Here is a 24,485-nt window from a genome sequence, read left to right on the forward strand (position 1 = left end):
CTGAGAATGAGTCCCCATTCACCATGAAATTCACACAAAGAAGCACGCGTGGACACACGTTCCAAATATCCAGTCGTTTTTTTTTTTTTTTTTTTTCCATGACGCAACTTCTCTTTTCATGTAACAGAAAGCCGGCCTCACAAGCGAGTCCTCTCCCACTTGCACCCATGCTAGCACAGTGGTGCTACGTGACTGTTGTGCAGATGGCTTAGTGTTGCGGTGGGAGGGAAGAGGACTCCTTGAACTTGACGAGTTTATGTTGAACACTTGCAAAGAGGCTCTGTAAGACACAGAATGCATGTGCCAACGCTTGTCGTTAATTATGCTGCTCTCGATGCTTAGAATCAAAACAAAATAGAGCAAGAATAGATGAATTGCATTTTTTTTTCTGCACAGGTACATGACCGAGGCGGTAGGGAAATAATCGGGTGTGTCTTTTGTGTTGGAACACGCTATAAATATTGTATTCAGGCCTTGCTCTAGCACATCTAAGGAGACAATGAGGAACGGGGTGCGTGTGCAGAATGCAGCGTCGGGCTGCGAGCCGTTGCCAAAATGTTCCTTGAACCCTACAAAAAAAAGCCCTTTAGTATCCCACCCCCCCATGTTTCTCAGTTCCTGACTTCATTCACTATGTTGGGCGTTTAGATGAAGGAGGCTCTCCACACCTCGGCCTCAAACTTTCTAATGAAACCCTTCAAAAACCTTTGACAAAAAGCTTTTCTTTTAACATATACACTTTTTAAGGCAGTTTCCCACAGGAGAAACTTCAAGTAAGTGATTTTTTTCCATATTTTTACAGGCTCTTAAGTCTTTGATTCATTAGGAGACGACTGTAAAATTTTGGAAAACATGTTTAACATGTAGGTTTTTGCTGAGAAGATGGAGCCCAGTTCCACAGAAGAAGCTGAAGCGACCCCGCTCCCAAAAAGTCCAGTAAGTGCTCGGATGAGAATTGTCGTTTTAGGTTGAAAACAGCGTGTTGGCCGCTCTGATTTATTTAGTTTAATGGCGATGTGGGGACTCTTTTTGTGAATACTTACTGTACTTGCGTGTCCCCCTGGGGTCTGTGAGTCCAAACATCTGGACATGAGCTGCCACATGCAAGCAGGAGGGTCCGCTCCAAGGGAGGTCGTCTCTCCCGATGTGGGGCTGCGAAGGTCACCAGCGGGATCTTATGATCCGCCTAAACAAGGAGACAGGAGACAGAACCACATCATGAATATGCAGCCAAGTGAAGGGTCGTCCTAAATGTCCGTCATTTCCCTCCGAAAAGAAAAAAAACTCACTTTTGACCGAGCAGTAGTGGACATGTGCGTTGAGCGTCTTTTCTCCTCTTCTGTCCACCAGCCTACCAAGGTGATCCTCAAACACGGCCAGGAGCTGGAGGTGGAGCAGGAGGAGCTGGCTGAGCACCAGCCTCTGGAGCAGGAGGACCTCAACTTCGAGCGGTGGAAGCGTCGGCCCTTGCCCAGGAGGACGCTGCACCAGAAGATCAGCGACTTGAAGACCTACCTGTGGAATGCCGAGACCAAGGAGTTCATGGGCCGCTCGGGAAAGAGCTGGAGTGAGTTGACGCAAGGCGGGGAGAAGTTTGCTGGGTCTTGGGATTTTTGCGTTTTGCTTGGGCTTAATGAGGAAAGTCCTGTGATAAACTAAATGTGTTCAAATTTAACGCCATAATCAACTTAGGAACATTTTTAGTATATTTTGACTTCATTTCCTTCATTTGGTGAGCAAACTCACATGGCAGAGCAGTTTTTCGCATTGAAATTAATTTAAATATCACAAACCCCCCCCCCAAAAACAAACACACCATTTTTTGTTATGCTATATGATCTAATAAAGGAATATAGCACCTTGTAGTAAAACATAAAAATATAATTCAAAACATGTAAAGGCAAAGTCAACCCAAAAATCCTCTTTTCAAAAATACAGTGTTTTTGAAAAAAAAAAAAAAAAAATTCAGTAAAATTTACAAAATTTATAAATCTAAAGTGGCGGCCATTTTGCCGCTTAACTTGACTGAGTATGACATCGCAGTCGCTCAGGTCTTTGGTAACAACCAATCACGTCTCAGCTTGCAAACATCACATGACCAAAATTACAAAATGTTGAGCCCTGATTGGTTGTTATCAAAGCCCCGATCAACTGTGATGTCATTTTCTATCGACAGCAAGTTCACTATAGCGGCCATTTTTTTCCCAACTCAACACATATTATCAGAGTATCATGGATTTTTAATTAGACTATAAAATGTTCTCCAGTGGCGAGCGGCATGGTCAAACCGGAAATGGCGTCACTGAGCCACGTTGGTGCTTTGGTGACTTTAAAGTGTGCTGTGTAATTTCATGTGCAAAATTTACAACTGTGATGTAATTTTCAGTCAGGCGTTTTTCATTCTTAATCAGGAATGAGTGTAATTGGGACAAAATGAGCTTAACCATATACATATACATACATATATATATATTTTTTTTATTTTTATTTTTTTTTCACCATTTCTAAATTGTGCAGTCCATTCTCAGGATTTGTGAGTCAAAAGCAACAGCACAGTGGAAGCGTGGTTAACATACAGTACCTGCCTCACACTTCTGAGGTTAGAAGGCATTATAATAAGGTCTTTGTTGTTTTTCAAATTGACGCCATAAAGGTCCCACGGGCCCTATGTTTCCCACACTTCCTCCGAAGATGCTTTTGGGAAAACTTCAACAGTTCCTCTCCAGACTAGCGTATGCGTCGCTAGTGTTTACATAGGTGCACAGGCAATTCCCGAGAAAAACAGCCCGCCTGGGGACGCGGTCCCAGTGGGAGCGCGCCTCTCCGAGCCTCGCGTTAGCCAGAAATCACATTCCATCAGCATCTTAACATGCTCTCCACATCCTCGTTCCCAAAGCCGCGGGGACCCCCGCTACACTCAACTCATCACGGATGCAAAACCCCCTCGGTGCAAGCTAGCACGTTCACATCCTCCCCACCGAAAGTTTGCTGCAGACAATTGTCTGGAAAATGAAACTTTAAGGTAAAATCCACGTAAAGCGGTGCAGACGCTGAAGTCTTTTTGTCAATGAGTGCACACTTAAGGAGGAATAGGGGCCCACGTATCCCAGGGTTGAATGAACAAGTGAGTAAGCGCGTCCATACAATACCAGAGCGAGCTGATTGGCGCTCCTTGGAGCTGGCCGGGCCTCCATGGCTGCAAAGGACCTTCACTACGATGTCAACCGGAGGTTCACTGTGTTCCTGAGTGAAAAGACAGCTGGAAGAATTTCTCACTGGGCTCAAACAGAAAGGCCTTTGTGGACTCGGGGGACACGAGGCATGGCTGCCACTTCATTGTCCGACCTGCGAAAAGTGCCCGCGCAGCAAAATGTTAGTTACATTTGGTTTAATATAGGCAAAAAAAAAATACTTATTATTTTTTTTTTTAGAAGAAGAAGGAGGAGATAAATGTATTTTTTAAAACATATGAATTTAAATTCAGGACTGATTGAACTTGTATAAATCCTTGGAGTGTTGGTTTTGGAGTGATTATTGGAGGCATTATTATCTACAATGATCTCTGCTAACATCATTTTTATGTCACTTTTTAGGCCTGATCCTTCTCTTCTACGCTGCACTTTATACCTTCCTGGCGGCCATGTTTGGTGGCTGTATATTTTGCCTTATGTGGTCCATTAGTCCCTACCATCCCACCTATAACGACAGAGTGATGCCACCAGGTAAACGGAACACCACAACCTTCACACTACATCGGAATATCTTGAAGACCTCTAGTCGATTTGTTTGAAATGCACCAAATAATTGGAGCACAATTAAAACAAAATTAGTACTGTCAAATTCTTTATTGTCAAGTGTCAAACTAGGTTAATCAACAGTCAACATTCAGACGCAAAAACAACAATATACTTAACTGCGAAGTCAAAGCAAAAAAAAATAAAAACTTAGAATAATTTTAGCATTTTGATAATACGATAGACTGTTTAATTGACGATTCTCAAATAGACACAAACACAGCCAATTGTATTCAACCACTAAGTAAATCTTAACTATATATATATGTATAGGTACTTGTGAAAATGTATTGAAATCATCGGTGAAAAGGACAAGCTTACGTGTATAAAAACTGAGATCGAAGTACTACTACTGGTGTTTGGTCTCCCTCTAGTGGTAAGCAAAAGAATCACTGAATTGAATTAAAAAATTGAATTAAAAAATGAAATACAATCAAATGTTAAATAAAGCTTGCAGCAACACATACAGCCTAATAAAAATAAATTAAATATATCCAGTGCGGTGCAGTTTTATTTTGAAATATGATTAGTTCAGTTGTATTTCTTTAAATGTTTAACCTGCTTGTTCAACAGATAATTATTTAAATTTAATGCACAATGCATTTTTAATTAAATCATTGTATTGTGTTTGTTTTTCTCACTGCGTGTTTAAACTATTCATGATACAGTGACTTGGAACAGTGGTTCTTCAACTTATTGAAATGAAACTGAGAATTTTTTTTAAAGGAAGGTATCACCTAACCGATGCAAAGCACATTGGGATGAAAAAAAATACTTGAAACAGTGCTGTGTCACCTAAGTCTAATACTGTACACTAAAGTGTGTAACTATATTTACTGTGGTATCTCTAGGTTTATTTTGTTCAGCAAGTCCAGTAAATAGATCATATGTCATCATCTGTATTATTTCCAGCCCTCCTGCCAAAAGGTTTCTAATGACAATGCACGCCCATATGAAACCTAACAGATTTAGGGTTCTCAGGGCCCTTTGATAAATTTCGTATTTGAGAAACGCTGCAAAGGACTCAATTTAGCAATACGTTGCTTCATGTTCCAATTAGTTTGTTCTTCATTTGAAAAGAAAAGCATTTAAGTAGATCCGCTAATAATTGAAGATGTTAAAATCTTCCATATCCCCTGCAGTGTCTTCACTTTTGAGAACCACTGACTTAGAATAGTAAATGCACGTTCCAGGAATGAAACCTGACAAGTGTTTAACAGCCAGGCTGACAATATTACAATTTCCTGGGGTAATATTTGGTGTAAAGAGGTTGACAACTTGAAATTAAACATCAAGAGTTACTACTCCACCTATCAAGTCTTCATCCCCACCACCAGCCTGTGAATGCCCACTCGTGTCTCGTCACAGTTGACTGTCTGTGGGTCTCCACTGGCAGGTATGACCATGGCGCCACACCTGGAAGGTCACGACATCTCCTTCAACGCCTCCGACCGCAAATCGTGGAAGCGCTACGCCCGCTCCATGGATGAACACCTACGACGTGAGTTTGCGGGGGCTTGGATGGGTTAAACGCAGTCCGCTGAGCCTCATCAGTACCTTTGTCCTGTATTCTCTTTTACTCCTGCATTGCATGCTGGGAAGGGAAGCCTCTTTGTGTGTGTGTTTTTTTCTCCACCTTCCCTTTTATTCATTCACACTGCCTTAATCAGAGGCCTTGGCAGCCACGAGCTATTGCAAAGATTTATTCAAGCCCCGATCCCCCTATTTCACCCCCCTCAGCCTACAACGATGGCGCGCAGGAGAGGAAGAATATTCGCTGCACACAGGACAGGTACTTCATGCAGGAAGACTTGGAGGAGGACGCGGAGAGGAAAGCATGCCAGTTCAAGAGGTCCTGGTTGGGGGAGTGCTCGGGCCTGCAGGACCCCCACTACGGTTACTCGCAGGGGAGGCCGTGCATCCTCCTGCGAATGAACAGGGTAAGACGGGAAAGGTTTTGATTTTGTTTTAAGGCGGTGACACCTTTCGGCCACTTTAGGCAGACCACAAACAAAAAAAACAAAAAACACTCACTGAGACTCACTGTTACTTCCGCCGGGCTAAACTAAGCTCCTCCCCAACATGCAAAATCTTGGGTGGGCAATTCAACTAATTCAAATAATCAAGACCATTATTATGGCTGCTGAAAAGCTTAGTCATGCAATGGGTGTTTAGAAGGGAAACATCTAAAACATGCAAGGATAGTGGCCTTTGACGACCATGGTTTCGCCCCTAATCTTAGATCAACAGTACTTTAACAATATTGTACTTCCTTCATAAAAATGTCCCGTGATATAATCCAAAACAGACAAACAAAACAAACAGTATTGCATTAGGTCTGCAGTGAAAATTTCCAATATTAACACTCATATTCAACCACAAACAAATACTGAATGGAAATGAAAGATTTTTAAAAAAACACTCTGAATGTAGTATTTTACACCTTAAAGATTACATTTTATTGACGTAGTTATTTCTCAGGATCCTTCAATACGTTGTGTGTGTATTTTACTCAAGTGCAGTACATTCTCACGTTTGAGGTTGAGTCAATGTAACCCAAATGTTTGGAACGAAGGGGTCATATTTTCTCATAACCTCTGTCGCTAGTTATTGTTTTTTCGTTGAATTGTATCACTTGATCAAATCTCTTTTGGCATTTCATACAAAAAATGAAACATATGTATCATTCTTATTGATATCTTGTCAAAGTGATGCTGGTATCAGGCTGCAATATCAGTATCATATCTCGGAGCTACACATCCATTATCCAGAGCCGCAGGCTTGCTGGCGCCTATCCCAGATGACTGAGGGCAATAGGCGGGGGACACCCTGAACTGGTTGCCAGCCAGTTGCAGGGCACACAGTGACAACCAACCATTCACACCTTAGGACAATTTAGTATCTCCAATACACTTGCCATGTATGTTTTTGGAGTGGGTAAGGAAGCCAGAGTACCCGGAGAGAACCCACTCGGGTTCGGGGAGAAGATGCAAACCTCACACAAGAAGGCCGGTGCGAGGCGGATTTGAACGCAGGTCCTAAACTGTGAGACCGACATACAAACCACTGCGACACCGAGCAGCTGGAACTATACGTTGACACTAAAAACCTTTTTTTCCTATTACCCAAGGCTTGGCGCCATCTTGTGTCATTTTAGTGCGTTACACTAATTTGCACAGTACTGTACACTGTATCTACTTAGCATTACATTAAACATACTTTAGGACATATAGGGACTTCACATAATACCTTGTTACCTTTCTCCCTTGCACTTGTGATGACTCTTTCAGTATTGCCCCAAATCTTAAAAAGATATATAATTACACATATCTATATATGAAAGCGATAGTGTGTAAGATTTAGACCGTTTTTCATTACGGACAGCAGGGGGTGCTGCAGGTTTTGCCTCCTGAGAAGTGCCACCTCCGTCTAATATAATTTAATAACTAGACCTATGAGTATTTTTAAAACATACTGTTGATCTTAAAGAACACGTTCATTTGTAAGTTTTAGAAATTTATAATCATTGAATTTATTCCTTTTTAATGAAAAATGGTATACATTTTACACACTATCCCTTTAAGGGAGACATGAGGGGCATTCAAATGCATTTGGACATTTCAAACTCAGGCATATTTCATTTATTTATTTGTTTAAGTATTTTTCTATTATTATGCCCACTTAAAGCACATTTTTAAAGTGAAAGTTTGTGAAAAGGTGCTGTTAGCAGCTTTGATTGAGATTTCAATGTATGAGGGGTCAGCACACCTATGAGTTGTGGATTGCACCTGATTCGAGATGGACTCCACAAGGCCTGCAACTCTAATGAGGGCAAGCACTGCAGACAATGAATGAATTAAATGACAGAAAAAGTGAAACCATTTTCTCTTGTAGATTCTTGGATACTTACCTGGCCAAGGGAAACCGGTTAATGTGACTTGTGGAGTCAAGGTATCAAAACATGCCCCTTGAATACGTGTGTTGTATTTTGAGAGCGTATAATGAAAAAAAAGCCCGTAAGAAATACTGAAAATGTAATGGTTTCTTTCAGAGAGGACCAACAGATGCCTTGGGCGAAATCCAATTTTTCCCCAAGAGTATTTTTGATCTAAAGTACTACCCATACTACGGGAAACTTCGACACGTAAGTGCACACGCTCAACCTGTCAGCGCAAAAAAATCTTGTCACAATAATCACCTTTACGTCCCGATGTCCACGCCATTAGGTGAACTACTCGTCTCCGGTGGTGGCCGTGCGCTTCTCGGGCGTGCAGTACGACACTCACATCCAGGTGCAGTGCAAGCTGAACGGAAAGGGCATCATCAACGACTCGCCCACCGACCGCCATCTTGGAAGCGTCACCTTCTTCTTGGAAGTGGGAGCGTAGGACCTGCAGGACGCTCATCGAAATACTCATCATTTTACATGATACACACACACACCACAAACACAGAGACATTTCCTCGCGAGATAGTCAGATTAATCCAACTAAACGTTGCCAAGATGTGTTTTTCCATGACTATGCAAATCCAATTAATTAAACCAATAATGCTCTTTAGAAAAATTGTTGTTCATTGGGGATGACCTTATAGAATATGCTGATTTTTTTTTAATTAGGACATTTTGGTGAGACCGTACTAATTATTTGTCCTTGTATTTTTTTTTTAAACATGTATATTTGAAGGAATATCGTGCAATGAAAAGTCTTGCACTGTACTCACACAATAAAAAAAATAATTGTTATACATAAATTGCCTTAATTTAAAATACAGCATGAATAGGACACCACCGAAATCACAAAAGAGTAAGGATAGGTGTCATTTGGGTGAAATTTCACGATGAACCTATAGCTTTTACAGGCGACCGCTAACTTATGAACACCAATTGTCAATTTTGCCATCGGCTCCCTGTTAGGAGGCTACAAGTTGTGCATTGAAAAATGACATATGCATTCAAAAGTTTGGAGTCAAAGTTCATCAGTAATGTTGATAGTATGTTTTTGTTTTATTCTGGAATTTCACTTGAAAGCCCAATTTTCCTTACTTTTTGTGCATGTTGCTTTTGAAACTTCCGCCTACAAGCAAGCAATGTAAGATAGATTTTTTTGAAAAGTATTTTTTGGAGACTAACCCAGCTTTACGCAACTAAAATGTGTGGCAATGTTGTATTTATTCCTATTTTCGTAGTGATAAATGCAGTGTACAGCAAATTGTACTGTCAGTTTTGTCTGTAAAATGAAAATTTAATGGAAGAGGCAGTGGCAGTTTCTGGCATGTGCAACAGCAAAAAATAAATTGAACTGATATTTTCTATCCTGTAAAGCCGTGACCCAATAAAAATTAGGGAAATTCTTGACAGTATTATAAAGGTTGTAATGATGTTTAAGAATGGGGTAGGTAGACAAGGCTCCTTTCAAGCTTGAACTGCCACTGGGAGGAGGGCATATATTTGTGATCTTTAACATGTTGTAGCTTCTTTAATTCATTGTGCCCATTTGAATAAATGTTCAATCTGGCAGTGTTTTGGTCAATAAAGCCCAATATTTGGTAAAATACTGTAATTCGTGCTTTGTATTATGGCGAATAAGAGCAAAATGAACAAACGGCCCAAAGCGGCCTTATCATTAAATTAGCCATCAGCCGTTTGATGCCTGTATTCTCAAATTTAGTTATTTCTAAGGATATAGTACGAAATTCATGGTATAGAATAGTACAAACTTCTCATCCACTGTTTTTTCTCAAAAACCTTGAGCTGAATTTTGTCAGTCCCCAGCATATATGTAGAGTCAAACCACGCTTCTCCTGAACGAAAATGGAATTTAGACGAGATTTTCGGATGTATTCGGAGCAGAAGTGATTTGATGCAAATTGGCGGCAATTTATAAGTTTTAAGCAAATTATTTTTGGGGGTTAGCTACATGGGCCTGGTAAGATTGATGGACATAGAGTAGATAATTTAATAGTTAGAAAGGTAATTACGTTTAGCACGTTTTGTTTATTTTTTTTACATTCAAATGGCATAAGCAACTTGATATAGATTGCATCGATAGAGAAAAAGAATAAGAAAACAAAAATAAAAACACGGCAAAACGGGTTTTTAATTGGCTTTTTGTTAGCTCAACCAAATCGCTCCTTTTTTCCATAATATAAAACAGGTTTTTAATTGGCTTTTTGTTGGGTCAACCAAATCTCTCCTTTTTGAAAATCTATTTCAGGACACAAAGATTGTTGACTGCTTTATTTACAATTGAAGGCATATCTACAATACACTATAGATCCCATTGCATCCCAAGCACACTTGCACACTGTAAAGATCTCCAAAACTCGGTATTAAACAGTGAGCTACTCACTGTTTGGTAATGTCAGAAATTTACAAGTGTTTGTAGTTATTTTCAATAAAAAGGATTGGGAGAGATTTTTATAAAACAATACACACAAATATCCACGATTTTCACATGTTTTTAGCTCCATAAATGTAGCATGAAATAAAGTAAATAAAAAAATTGTTCAAGAAAAATCCTTTTATACGTTCACGTGTTGAAAGGTCATCACTCATCTGTCCACTAAGAAGCAGTGTTGCTATCTTCATTGAACAGAATGAGAAATTGTGTTGTTTCTCATGTGAAAATTGGAAACTGAAAACACAGAAAACTAGCCATTGTCTCAGATTCTTGTATGTGTTCATTTCACACGAATCAGGAAACCAAATTTGATCCTAATTTGTTTCTCTCTAGCGTGTTTGACCTTCAGTTGCTGCTCCCTCTTATTGCACTGCGGCTGGAAGAAGGGGGAGCGGCAGGAAGTGCAAAAAAATACAGATGATTTTTTTTCAAAAGTCTGAAAAACTATCACATGATAAAACCTCTCGAAATATTGTGGTTATGCCTGTTTAAACCAACAGCAAAATTGAAACGATGCTAATTCACCTGCCAGCCATTTTAGAGCATTTTGACATTTTCGAGATCCATTGCCTGCTGTGATCAATGATTCTATTTACACACCAAATCTACTAATTTCAGGAGTAGATTTGCTTTTCACGTGGAAATAAAACAAAAAAGTTTTCAGTCTATTTTGTTTCTCCCATTTCTCCCAGTTAAGTAGACTTACAAACCGCCGGTCCGTTATTTGGCACAGGAATTGATGCCATCTACTGGTGGTTGAAAAAAAGTGTGGTAATGACAAAGTACTGCTTCCACGTTTTACTGTTTTAAAAAAAAACTCAATCCAACCTCTTTTTTGAGAATGTTTAGAAGTGTCAAGGGAGAGACTGGACGATGATGATTTTCTCGTTGATACAGAAACGGTGCAGCACACTGAGGAGGTTCTCTCCGCAACGGGACACTTGTCTCTCCATGGCCAGACGGAAATCCTCCTTCACCCCTTTGGTGATTCCTCTCGTCACCGTGTGATGCCTACAAACGAGAGCAGAGGGAACCAAAAAACACACAATAATTATTGCGTTTCTAGGACCATTTTTGAATACGACAAATCAGTCATACATGGTTAAACAGCAAGACCTTGACCAACAGCACACATGAAACATAAGCACAAATGAAATGAGATCAAGTGCTGTGAAAAGGCCCCACCTCAAAAAATAAAATAAAAAAGAAACCAACTGTACAACATCATTTGAACTAACAACGGCAATGACCACAAAAACACGAGCCATGGGTCAAATCAACCAACCAAACTGCGACGACAACTTGTTCTTAAATGATAGGCCCAAATAAAAATCGGGAAAGGGGGGAGGGTGGCAGGCCTTGGAGTTTGTGAATGAATGGTGATTTGTGCTGGGGGAGGGATGGGCGGGCACTGTGGTAGGAGGGGCCCGGGGTACCTGTCCATCGTCTGCACCCCTTGTAGCAGAAGGGTGTTTAACTCCAACCCCAGGGAGGACCTAGTGTTCCTGAGGGACAGCAACATTCAAACACTTGGTCAGTGCGGCTGCATTTAAGTGTTCTATAGTTTGCAACTTTGACGTTTAAATCGATTGATTTTACATACAGTATCTCGCAAAAGTAAGTACAACCCTGACATTTTTGGGGGTAAATATTTGATGACATTTTCATGGCACAAGGGGCAAAAAAAAATGACACTTTGCTACATTGGGGTGCAAATCTACTGTGTTTACAAAATGACAGTGGAAATTAAGTCTCAAAATTATTCACACAAATACATTCGTGATTTTCACATACTTTTGAGATCCACAAGTATTGTCGCTGATTTCCGTTAAATCCCACAAAAGTATTGACCAGTTCCATTTTACCTCTATTTTTGTATCCGCAAACATACGATTTTCGCGTGTTTTTCCGATTGTTAATGTTGTGTATGCATTTATCATGACTTACATTTGTAAAAGGTCAGTTCTGCTTGAAAACCACTTTGCTGCAAGATTTTCACACACCCAGGTGCTCCGGTATTCACGCGTCTAAAGGCCCTTCCTCCTCTGTCCACAAGGAGGCAGTGTTGCTGTCCCTATTAAAAGGAAACGTGCCGACTCCTGTTCATCGTTTAAAAAGGAGCCTTTATCTGACTTTCTATTGTGTATTTATTATCACAACTAGAAAAATATTACATTAATTTGTTTGATGTCATTTATAAACACATATTTTAGCTAATTTATTTCAGATGTGCTTCTCAAGCTGGTAGCAGTTCACATTATTGCGTAACAAAGGGAGTAGCTTGAAAAAAAAAAAAAGTTGAAGGTATCTGAAGATGGAGGAGTGAAAGAGGATTCCAGTGGGGTTAGAGCAGAGATGGAAAAAACAGTGACCCTCACAAAATATCGACACTTTGGGCTTCTATCTGGACAAGATATTTTTAGAGGACAGTAAATCTACAATGACAACTTAAAAGTATAGCAAAGTGTCAATTCTTTAAAGTTTTCCCCATAAGAAAAAAAAAATTATAAATACACAAGGGCTGTGTACTCACTGTTTTGAGCTACTGTACAACCCTTCTCTTTTTAAAGCCCGCTCCTATGACAGCTTATTTTCAGTTTAAGTCCCTGACAGTCTGATCATCAAGTTGACCTTCACTCTAAACAACACACCAACAAAACCCGGGGTGCGCCAGAGCGGATGCCGACCGATCGGATATCAGGCGCTTACTTAATCAGCATTCCCTGATTGGGTAGCAGCTCCAGCTGGATCCTCCCTCCGTCCGGGGTACGCAGATATGCAAACTCCTCCAGCATGTCAATATCTGACAAATATGTGAGCTCAGGGAGGGTAACATCCATGGCAAAAATGTAACTTAAATGCAGAGAAATTTTGCAGGATACTGGTGACATAGTTGAAGAAATTCTCATACTGGAAACTGCCTTGGTGACAGATCTTATCCACGGCTTTTAGAAAGAGCATCTCGCCTTGTGGCCAGTCGTACTGCAGGAGGACCACCACGTGACCCAACGAAAGGTCGTCTCGGTTGTCTGTAAACGCTCGCGGCTGTGTGGGCCGAAAAGCAAAATGGTGAAATAGAGCAGTGGTTTTTAATCTTCTTTCAATTATGTAGCTCTTTTTTCAGGCCAAATACTAGGGAAAGATGGCTTATCAGTGCCGATGCTTGGCATTTTGACGAGTATTGGTATTGGCCTTTAAAAAAAAAAAAAAAAAAAGCTGATGGCCTGTTATATATTTATTTACCTATCTTTATGTATTTTATATATTTTTTTTAAGTTTAGTTATTACAGGGAACTATTTGTTATCAGGTAACTTTTTATAAGAGAATTCTACTCCTGGGAACACTGCAACTTTGTTTGCTTTTAGTTTCTTTGAAATGAATAACTGCAGAAAACTATAGGAAGTTGTGAACTTGATTATTTTATTTAATGTGTTAACTTTTAAGAGGTGCTGATGGTCATGAAAGTGTCTTGAATTCTTTTGTTAGAAGTTTAGAATGAAAATGTAAAGTCTAAAATGTACAGCAGCAAACACAAATTGGACCAGTTCCATAAAGATATGCTTAAAGAACTTTCAACAAAGTTAAGTTTTTGAATTTTTTTTAAGATGGTATTTTTCTTTCACTGAAAATGAATATTGGCTCCAAATAATAATAATAGTAATTCGCCATCTTGACAACTAAAAATCAGGATCGACTCTGGTGTACAGTATCTCTACCAAGAACCACAGTGCAAAGTATTTTTAGACAGGAAAAATAAGAGACTTAAAATAAAATCCTATGCCATCCATGTATGATTTAATAAACTTTGGAATCATACTTGCAGTGGTACAGGTTTCTCTAGGTGTATTTTATTCAGCAGCTCTTGATGATAGTGTGAAATCAGAAAAAGACTCGTTCCAATTATTTTTTTCTTAATTAGAAAATAAAGACATACTATTGCTGTCACAGCATTAAATTGGATTTGCTAATACCTGCAGAAAGGTATTTTAATTTGAAAACCGCTGACATACAGAATAAAAACAATTTTGATTAACAGAGTATATTTTTCTGAAATACTGACACAATTTGATCATTCTCTTAAAAAGATTTTTGCATGGTTGCTATTTAAAAGTGACATACCCCAATTTGAAAACCATTGTTTTGGTGCTTAGGTGTACAACTTAACAATGCGGACATACAATACCTTGAAGCAGGCCAACATCAACTGGAGGCAGAAAGGTAATATAGAATTGCTGGTGCATGGAAGCAATCTCAGGTCATGACCTAGTTTGGACAATTGAAATATCATTCATATGAGTTGCTTATTGGTTAAATCACCTAACAACAGCAATCAAAAACTATATAGCATATACTTTTCTTCAATTTAGTCTTGACTCTTGTCTGCTCTTCTGAGGCTTTTGGTGGTTCGTGGTTTGGGGGTACCAGTCCGCTAACAACGTCAAGAAGCTTCTCACAGGCCATCTGAAAACAAAAACAAAAAAACAGAGAAAGATTACTTTCACCTTCAGGGACATCTCATGTTGTACAAGCCAAGTATTTTTGTGCTTACCCTGTATTCCCCCAGTGCATAATGGCAGGAGGCTTGCTGTATGAGGGCCCTGTGGTGCTCCAGACTCATCTGACCGGAGGGACTCTGCTGGCCCGACTGGGGCTGCTGCACGGCGGCCATCTGGTGGAGGCTGGACAGGGCCTTACGGTACTGTCCCTAGAAGTGACAGGGTAAAAACTCACTGATCAAGCTGATTACTCAGATCGTTGTGGTTTATGGTTGCTTACCTGGTATATGATCATGTCAGTGAGGAAAATTCGGAACCACAGCCAGCCGTCTGTCTTCCAAGCGGCACAAATCTTTTTGAACTCTGTCAAAAGAACAAATTAACGACCCAAAAAAAGCCAATTAAAAAAACGGGAGGCAACGCCTCCCCAAGAGATTTACAATTGTGTTTCGATGCCATAGGTTGGCAGCAAGGTACAACTTTAATCTAGATGATGCTCCTTAACTCATTTCAACATAGTGATGCCTTGGGACCTAGATTTCAATATAGTGCCAAAGTGGTAATTTTATTGAGGAGCTTGACCACAATAAAAGAGCAGAAGATGTGCTTACCAGTTTCAAGGCTGTCATGGGAGTGAAGAAGGTCCCAGCTTTCCCTGGCTGTATAAAAGCCCTCCAGAGTCTCTGACCAGTTGGGCATCTCAGTTTTATTCACCAGGATGTTTCGGCCACGCACCTTGCCCAAGCCTTCCTCATCGTCTGAGCTCTGGAATCACATACGCAAACACTGTATGAAGAGTGACAATCCCGTTATACTGCAGAATATATGCATTGGTTGTGTTATACTGACAATGGTCTTTTCTCTGCCGTCGGCCACTTTGCGTTTCTTGTGTGTGTGTTTGACTGGTCCTCGCTCCACATCCACATCATTGTACACTGAGCTAAAATCCTCCACAAGAATCCATGGGCCCAAATTCAGAGTATTTACACCTTATTAAAAAACAAACAAACAAACAAACAAAAAAACACCACCTCCTCAGTATCATTCAGTTTTACAAATTGTGTATGTGCAGCGATGAAGTCCAACCTTGGAACAGCGCTGGCTGCACAGTTGAGACGTAGAGGAAGGCGTTGCGAAAGAGGACGAGAGCAGTACAGATAACCACCTGACTGCAGCAGCGCGCTCTGGTGTCTCCCTCCAGGCCTGGTAAGTACCGACACAGCTCCTTTACTCTCTGAAGCAAGTCAATATAGCTCCTACAAAATAAAAGTACCGTATAAAGTCAACAAAACCTTTGTAATGATCACTGGCGACAATCATCATCAAAAAGGTAATAAACGACCAAAATGTTTATTATTATGATTGTAGTTTGCAATACTTATCATATACAAATGTAGCTAATGCATAAAGCGTGCACCCAATTGAAAATTATTAAAAAAAAGGACAATAAACTGCTAAAGTATTGATTATTTTGAAACGATTGATGCGTGTGGTAAGTTTTACGAGTTTTCATGCCCGTTAAGACCCGCAAAAACCAGCGTTAATGTCTTGGAAAACAGCAAGTAGCCACAGCAACGTTTTATGAAAAATTACAGACTTTGTGTTTTAACATAATGAAAGCCTAAACACTCCACCCAGCAAATATAAAACAGACCTGGTTACTCCAGTACGTTGCAATAATAAATAAATGAAAAATATTCAGTCAAATACAACTACAGAGGTTCTAAGATTTCATGATTGGCTGGACAAGTTCTAATTTCCTTCCGCACTTTTTTAAGAAAAACTACCTGTATTTGTATTGAATTGTAAGACTGATGTGTAACAAACATGATATTTGATCAATTTTACAGCCAAACAGAGAAATCAATAGATTGCCTACCTCTGGCCTTTGTCTCCCTGCCATTCGCATCGAGCACCGACAACAGCAAGAAGGTCCAAGAGCCTCTCCCAAGGTTCAGCAACCACTGAAGACTTTTCCGACAAGCCGTCAATAATGTAGCGCTGAGAGCCCCGGGAGACACTGGGAGACTTTAACGGGCCGCCTTCTTGAGACACTAGCACAAAAAAAATAAAAAGACAAAGATGAATATTACTGATGAACCACAGAAACAGGAAAGACAAGCACACTAATCTCCTTTACCATTTAACTGTCCCTCTGGTAAGGGTCCTCGCGTGACATAACCAATGTAGAACTCAGCAGCTTTCAGGATATATTTTTGCATTAAGCTGGCTGGAAGTCGCATGTCCATGTTGTTTATAACCAAGGGGAGGACGTCACACACTGTAACACAGAGACAGACCTCTAAAGTTGAAGGACCAGGAGTTTGCACAAAATACATCATGCTAATGAAGCATCTCATGACAACATGAGATGACGATGAAGATACAACAAAAAAATCGTCTTAAAAAGCAGGCTCACATTTATTGGACAAGCACTGGTGTCCCAATACATTTGTTCAGCCAACACATCTGAGACAAAATGCACTCGCATTACACCTATTTTATCATTAAGGGTTTGTCACTTTGTATTTTAATGGCTACCTTAAAGGGATAGTCAACTTATGATTACATTTTCAACAGTAAAATGTAAGTTTGCCCATATTTAATTCAATGACTAAATTATTTTTCAAGCACAGTTACTACTTTAAAATAAAAGCATTTTGGTATTTGCTGTTGACTGAAAATTACATCATACAAGCTTCAGTTAATGACCCATCACAAATCCCGTTATCAATTTTTGCTGTATTTTTTTAAGAGTGTAACAGTGTTCTATCTTATAGTACAAAGGTTCCACTATCCTGCACTTTGTTATGTTTTTAAACACAAAAAATAAAAGCACTCATTAATTAAAGTGTCCACTAACCAAAAAGTTTTCTGAAGCAGTTGATGGGTGATTCCACTTGCTCAGACGTCTCTGCCTCCAATAGTGTCTCACCTAGACTCACCTATAAAATAAAAGAGAAATTACATTTGATTTCCTCTCATTGTCAAATCAATGTCTATTTTTTTTCAGGATTGTTTTGAATCATGCACCCCATGTTGAACCACAGACTCTGGAAAGCGTTTCAGTAGAAGCAACAGCATCTCCGCTTTCTCCAAGGTGTTGAAGCACTGCTCTGTTGCCTTTAGCAACATCTCACACTGTATACGGCCAGGCAGTGTTTCAAAAAGCCCTGATGGAGACAACAAAATGTGTTTGAAATCCTCAACTAGAGTTTTATAAAATTACACTATACATATAAAGACAACTCAAACTGTGCACTTTTCTTACCTCGAAGGAACTGTGAATGTTTGTCCTGAGCGTCACTGCGCAGAGCTGCTGTGATGACACTGATCTCACGCCACACAATAGGTTGATCAGGGAAATTCAAAAACCTAAAAAGCAGACAAAACATTTTCAAAAAGTGTTGTGGCCCCAGGACACAAACAACTGAGCACATAAACTAAACTCACATGTCATACAGCAGTCTCCCTGCACAGGATGTTCTTTCTGCATTGCGTTCAATTATGTACATTTCATACTGTGGGAAAAAAACAACAAACAACAACAAAAAAGTTGGTGACTCAGATGCCAATGATGAAGTGAACTTAAAACAATCAAACAAATCACAATTTTAAAAAAGTCTTGGCACTTGTTCTGTAATTTTTTTTTATTTATATAAAGTGTACCTAATGAATTGCACAACAATAAAAGCATAAAAACAAGCAGAGGCGCTATTTCTTACCTGTATGTTGAAATCGGTAGGATAAAGCGTCCTGGCAGTTATGAGCCAGGCTTTAGCCGCACAAGGGTCATCAGAAACAAGCTCCCGAGCTCGTTTGACCAAAAATTCGCAGTCTTTTTGCGCTGACATTTGTGATGAGCAAGTATCCGTATTGAATGGGAGAAACTAGCTTCAAACGCAGCTCTCGTTGTACAGATTGCGATCACAAACTATGCTAAAGCTAGCATTATCGAGCCCAGTATTTGGGTTTATCTTAGCTGCCTAATTCCATTTGTTCCTATTTAAACCTGTCAATAACAGCCAACATGCACGCGTTTGGGTATGGTGCTACACGCATTGTAAAATAGACGATAAACAAACATATTCATATAAAAATGATCCTAACCGGCCGCTAGTTTCTGGGGTTGTTGGTAACGTCGCGAAACTGTCGTAAATGATGTACTTTACGGCCCTCACAGACAACGACTGGAGAAACAAACAAACGCAATACCGACCCCGATTTGGGGATGATCACATTGGGAAAAAAAATCCTGTAGTGAATTTTTTGAATGACGAAGTTGAAACAAAAACATCTGCTGTAAATCTTTTATTGTTTTGCTTTGACCTGTCAGGTTTCAGTTGCAATACGTGGACAGCAACAAGTATTGGGAGATGTTTGAGGAACACCTGTATTACAATTTGACACAAGAGCTGAGCTGTTAATAAAAGAGAAGCAACTCCTATTGTATAATTTTTGTAAAGGGTTTCCTTGTTACCTAAAATCGCATCGCAGAACAAGTTAGCGACGGCAGACAGCCAATATATGGCTCAATTGACCTTATATTTAGAGAAAATTTTACAACAACAAGCAGTCAATAAAATATGTATTAAAAGAAGCAATTCCAGTGTATTCATATCACGTGTCCAAGTCTACTCCATGTCTCAGGTGCACCAGGAGGACAAAAAAGAGGCAGAGGAAGAGGATGCCACCAGGGTTTCCATCTCCTTAAATAGGGTGGAGATCAGGTCCTTGCAGGCTGTAGGTGGACAAGATTGGAGAAGACTTTTTGGACAGCACGGCCTTTTCCATGGCTGGGATGTCTGGCTTCTTAGATAACGTTGAGACCAGGTCAGCCTTTTCCTCATGCGGGCTGGTGGTTGATGAGGACGAAGAGGGGAAGAACACCTTTTCCCCATTCTGTACTCACCAAGACTCTCCAAGCTCCCGTCCGTATTAAACTTGCACATTGATACATTCGTCAGCGTTTTCTTTGGTCAAAATTTTCATTTTCAACTGTTATTATTATGTTGTATGTTGTTTGTCATGAGAGTAACCATCAATTGGTAGGCGGCTGAAATAACGAGATAATACATGCAAAAAGCGTATTCCTGCTCCAAAATACAGCAAAGTGCTTTGCCATATGGATTTGAATCTCACTAATTCCACTTTTTAAGAATAAAAGAAAATGTACTCTGATTACGGAAGTATAACAAGCATAAGCAACAAAATCAATCATACGTTTTACAAATCTTTCCACTAGATGGCGAAAACGTAACCCAATAGTCAGGAGAACGTAAGCAATTCAGACAGAAGAAGACAAACCTGTTGCTGGCGCTAGGGCTGGCTGCAGACACGACCTAGACCAGTGGCCTATTTCCTCTGCAGGCAAGTAGGCTGGCCGCCTTCCACCTGTCGGAGGACAGGACAGCGACTGGTCCACGCGGCATGTAAGGACACTTTTTAAGACCGCGATTTTCTAAACGTTGACCTTCAAGGTAGACGTTGCATCCAGTGTCCACAGCCTGTCATCATGCAGCGCCTTGTCCATTTTTATCTTGCACGTTAGCCACCTAGCATGCTAAACTGACACGCAGTGATTGTAGTTTATAATATACTCTGTAATTATTAACCTTGACAATTTATTTGTGCAAGATCGGTTGCGGTAGTCAAGCTAGCAGGTAGGCAAACGCGTTTAGGTTGTCATCTCGCAGTCTAATTAAAATAACCTGGGTTGCACATTTCCTTCATGCATTCATATTCTACCTCTGGATTTTTAATGTTTTACGACTTTTATTGCTTTTAAGAAGCGTTTGTTTTTGTTCAGGATCGAAAAATAACATGACTTGACAAACTGCATGAAAGCAGAAGGGCGTGTTCGCATTCGATCGAAGACAGCCAGGTAGAGAAGCCAGGTAGAGAAGCTCTTATCGTCAACAACATCTTAGCGTCAAGTATGTACGAATTCCTGCTTTATTATGTTTGCATGCTAAGCGTTCGGCCGCAACTATGTGTGCTATACAGGTATAATACAAAGTACAATTCGCTGTTAATGGTCTCAATTAGAGGTTAAGTAATCTGGTTAAATAACACCTACGATATCTCAAGTGCGGTGAATAGTTCAACGGGTTCATATAAAAAACAAAAACAAATGGAAAGATAGAATTCCTTCTTTCACCAGGAAGAAAACATTGAAGCTACTCTTCCATTCTTTGGTCAAACGGAGAAGGTGTTTTTTTTAATCAACATTTAGCCGCTTCTGCCAAAATCTGTAGAAAATGAGCTTTTTGTGAAAACATCAAGTGTAATAGTGACTAATATTTTTGCTTTTGTGATACCTCTAAAATATCAACAGTGGTTTCGTACTATAAATCAGCTCGAACATTTCTGAATGTTTTTTGATCAGTGTTATTTGATTTTGTCAGTGTGCTGTTAAGCACCAGTTCTGACCCTCAGCACTGATGTAATATAAAAGCAAATAATGAAAGTAAGTAGAGATGTCCTAATCACATTTTTTTTACATCAGTTACAAGGGTATCCTAATTCGATACCGTTGCAATGTATGGGGGGGTCAATTTATGTGGCTTGTGAAGCAGTGTTTTGTACTAAGTAGCCTAAGACATTTAAATGTTTACGTTCACTGGTTCTGATTGTGTTGCATATAGTACTTTTTTTGTTGTTTGGCAGTATCCATGTGCTTGAAATGGCCTCGAAAATGACAAAAAAAAGACAACAACAAAAGAATCCTAACCCCGATCTTTTTACCCAAATTCTGATCAGTTGAAATGATGTGATCAGGCCCGATTTCCGATCACATGATTGAGATCTGCGTGCCTCAAAGAAATGTTTTAATTTACACCACATTCTCTTGTCTAAAAGTACTGTCCTGTGTCATGACAGGTGTTTATCGAGGAGAGCACATCTAATGTGACGCTCGAAGAGCGCTGATTCTCACTTGGCACCATGGACTCTCCATCAACCCAGACTCCCCCACCACCAGCCTCTTTGGCGAAAGGAGGTCACTCTTTGCTTTCTACCGGCCCTCTCAGCGCCATGCTCGGACCTCATGGAAAGCATTACTTCTGCGGCTCCATTGCGGCTTTCACAAACATCATGGTGACCTTCCCCATTCAGAAAGTTCTCTTCCGCCAGCAGCTGCACGGCGTGCTGGCTATCGAGGCGGTACGCCAGCTCCAGAGGGACGGCCTCAGGAATCTTTATAGGGGGCTCCTTCCCCCATTGCTCCAGAAGAGCACCACTGTGGCAATCATGTTTGGCCTTTACCAGGACTTTTCTCGAGTTCTTCTGGAGCGGGCAGATGGCAGCGGCGTGCCGGAGTTGGTGACGCGAAGCTTCGCCGCTGCGCTGGCGGGAACAGCGGAGGCCTTCCTGGCCCCCTTTGAGCGCGTGCAGACGCTTCTTCAGGACCACCGGCATCACGGACGCTTCAACAACACGGCCCACACCTTTAGGACACTTCTGACGGAATACGGTTTCCGGGAATGCTACCGCGGCCTCGTGCCAATATTGCTCCGCAACGGGCCCAGCAACGTGCTGTTCTTCGGGCTCCGCGGACCAATAAAGGAACAGCTACCCGAAGCCACCAGTCGGGCGGGTCATCTAGTCAATGATTTTGTGTGCGGGGGAGTTCTAGGTGCGGCGCTTGGCATCATGTTTTACCCGTTAAACGTGGTCAAATCGCGGGCTCAGTCTCGGGTGGGTGGAGCCTTCCAGCCGTGTGGGCAGGTGCTGCTGATGGTGTGGAGGGAGCGAGGCAGGAGCGTCGCCATGCTTTTTCGGGGGGCCCATCTCAACTACCACCGCTCACTCCTCTCTTGGGGCATCATCAACGCCACTTATGAGCTGCTACTGAAGCTCATTTGAGGGAGGGAGAGAAAATGCGGGTTTCATCTAGTCAGGAGGAAAACATATGAACAAATTGAGATGTGGCGTCACCTGATGTCTCCAGAAAGATGACAATGCACGTCAAGGCGATAACATTCAGCATGACTTTGTGTAACTGTCACATTATTTCAAATGTACACAAGGGTCCAATGGCGGGGGGGAATCTTGTTTTCCTCTTTGTGCAAAACTTCCAGGCCAGCATCTTTTCTGTTTACAGTCTCAAACAAAACCTACTGTATGTAAGGAGTATAGTGCGTGCTGTGTATGTGTGTGTGTGTATTTTTTGGGACATTATCTCTGTTGGATTATTTGCGAACAAGCGCTCATTTGTCGTCATAACACCCACCATTAATGAATTTTCCCAGGGAATTATCCAAAGAATGGAATTGACCGTCCCTTAATTTATTTCGTCTAAAGGTTCACTTTGGCCGCATTTAACTTGAACAGGTGAGCCTCAGATGTCCATGACAGTCCAATTTGCATTTCTGAATGTCAGCAGTGGCAGCAAATCCACATTCATGATAATCATGTGCTACTGCTATATTTGTATTTATTATTAGGAAAGTAATATAATGATCTCAAAAACTGTCCCTTCTTTTACACACACACATATATATATATATATATACATATATATATATATATATATATATATATATATATATATATGTGTATTTGTCACCGGCATTTATTTTGGGCTCTGCACTCACTCCGAAATATGTCCTTTCTCGTGTCACGCTTGCGCTCCTCCGCTGTCTGTAACATCTGTTGACATAATGGGCTCACATTTCACACTCGAGTAGCCGCAGCCAGTCAGCACGCAGCCGTCCCTGACCGCCCCAAGTGGCGTACAGGCGGCGCTGTTTGGGCACACAGAACCATAATGGCGGCAGAAGAAAATGTTCAGTGGCACAAAAAGCTCAAGCTGCCATGTAAATGGAACACTTGGCCTATTTCTTAACTGCTTTTCATGTTCAACAGTCTACAAAGTGTTGCCTTTTATATCGTTGGGCTTTATGAACACGAATGCTTTCCCCTAAGCACAAATGGTTCAAGCCGTTCGTCACAACCAAATAAAAAGGTGAAAGTCAATCTGGTGAATGTTGTCTTTTCTGAGCATTTCTTCCTCTAATGGAAACCATGAAGTCAGTATTCTTTCAAATAGATTTGCAAAACGTTCAGCACCTCACACTTGCCATAACTGAAATACTGTAAACATTGGTAAGGTCAAGTAAAAAAATGTTCGATGCACCCCACTATTCTAGAAATGGTGTTCTGATTAACATTACATTAGCGGAGATTGGATTAAGCAGCAAAATCCACCAGTTTTTATCCATCGGGGAGGCCATTTTACTGCCAGTTGCAGTCGACTGGAAATGACATCACAGTTGTGCAGATAACAACCGATCACGGCTCACCTGTTTTCTAAATTCGGTCCTTTGATGTTTGTAAGCTAAACTGTGATTGGGTGTTACCTGAGTAAGTGTGATGTCACTCTCAGTCGATAACAAACAAACAGTCGATAACGCTCCCTGAGATTGTTGCAAACAGAAGGATTTTGCTCCTTAATTAATATTCAACAAACACAATAACAATCAGAATATCGTATTTAGTAGCGGGGCATCAGTGATCATATAATAATAGAAAAATGTTTGACTCAAAACTAATGGATCGTAGCATTCAGAGTTAGGAACAACAAATTAAAGAGCGGACACATTTTCTATTGTGTTTACAGAAATGAGTCACATCACCATGCGAATGTGTTTTCGACGTGTGTCTCCTTGCAGACTTTCTAGATTACTGAATCAAGAAGTCAGACAGATAAGGATCAGATTAAGGGCAATCTGACATGGATGGGGATTTTGGCACAGGCAGAAGGACTGAGCTGCTGTGGTTACAAAGCCTC

General features: G+C 40.6%; 3 protein-coding genes across 6 annotated transcripts; 2 read left to right on the top strand and 1 right to left on the bottom strand.

The window, feature by feature from the left end:
* The first annotated feature begins 107 nt into the window (after nt 1-107).
* atp1b4 (ATPase Na+/K+ transporting family member beta 4) lies at nt 108-9,347 on the top strand. The gene is made up of 9 exons (XM_088432011.1): nt 108-773; nt 868-936; nt 1,351-1,567; nt 3,594-3,722; nt 5,191-5,295; nt 5,535-5,734; nt 7,689-7,745; nt 7,846-7,938; nt 8,021-9,347. Exons 2-9 carry the CDS (start codon nt 883-885, stop codon nt 8,180-8,182), a joined length of 1,017 nt encoding a protein of 338 aa, XP_088288137.1. The 5' UTR covers nt 108-773; nt 868-882; the 3' UTR covers nt 8,183-9,347.
* On the bottom strand, nt 8,480-18,837 carry ints10 (integrator complex subunit 10). Of its 2 annotated transcripts, XM_088432004.1 has the most exons (18): nt 18,418-18,837; nt 18,146-18,213; nt 17,964-18,067; nt 17,726-17,865; nt 17,556-17,637; nt 16,833-16,973; nt 16,572-16,746; nt 15,779-15,948; nt 15,542-15,681; nt 15,304-15,457; nt 14,973-15,055; nt 14,746-14,901; nt 14,549-14,657; nt 14,380-14,459; nt 13,078-13,240; nt 12,905-12,998; nt 11,632-11,700; nt 8,480-11,206 (listed from the first exon to the last, which is right to left on the bottom strand). In XM_088432004.1, exons 1-18 carry the CDS (start codon nt 18,544-18,546, stop codon nt 11,050-11,052), a joined length of 2,214 nt encoding a protein of 737 aa, XP_088288130.1. In that variant the 5' UTR covers nt 18,547-18,837; the 3' UTR covers nt 8,480-11,049. The 2 variants fall into 2 exon arrangements, with proteins under 2 accessions (XP_088288130.1, XP_088288131.1); XM_088432005.1 differs by lacking the exon at nt 11,632-11,700.
* A 1,145-nt stretch (nt 18,838-19,982) lies between these two features.
* LOC148413905 (mitochondrial nicotinamide adenine dinucleotide transporter SLC25A51-like) lies at nt 19,983-23,671 on the top strand. Of its 3 annotated transcripts, none has more exons than XM_088430587.1 (2): nt 19,983-20,124; nt 21,575-23,671. In XM_088430587.1, exon 2 carries the CDS (start codon nt 21,638-21,640, stop codon nt 22,556-22,558), a length of 921 nt encoding a protein of 306 aa, XP_088286713.1. In that variant the 5' UTR covers nt 19,983-20,124; nt 21,575-21,637; the 3' UTR covers nt 22,559-23,671. The 3 variants fall into 3 exon arrangements, with proteins under 3 accessions (XP_088286713.1, XP_088286715.1, XP_088286714.1); XM_088430589.1 differs by having other exon boundaries at nt 20,011-20,062; XM_088430588.1 differs by lacking the exon at nt 19,983-20,124 and adding an exon at nt 20,481-20,628.
* The last annotated feature ends 814 nt before the right edge of the window (nt 23,672-24,485 follow it).

The sequence above is a fragment of the Hippichthys cyanospilos genome, chromosome 13 (genome assembly GCF_059441005.1).
Source record: "Hippichthys cyanospilos isolate Australia breed blue-spotted pipefish chromosome 13, RoL_Hcya_1.0, whole genome shotgun sequence".
Taxonomy (NCBI): Eukaryota; Metazoa; Chordata; class Actinopteri; order Syngnathiformes; family Syngnathidae; genus Hippichthys; species Hippichthys cyanospilos.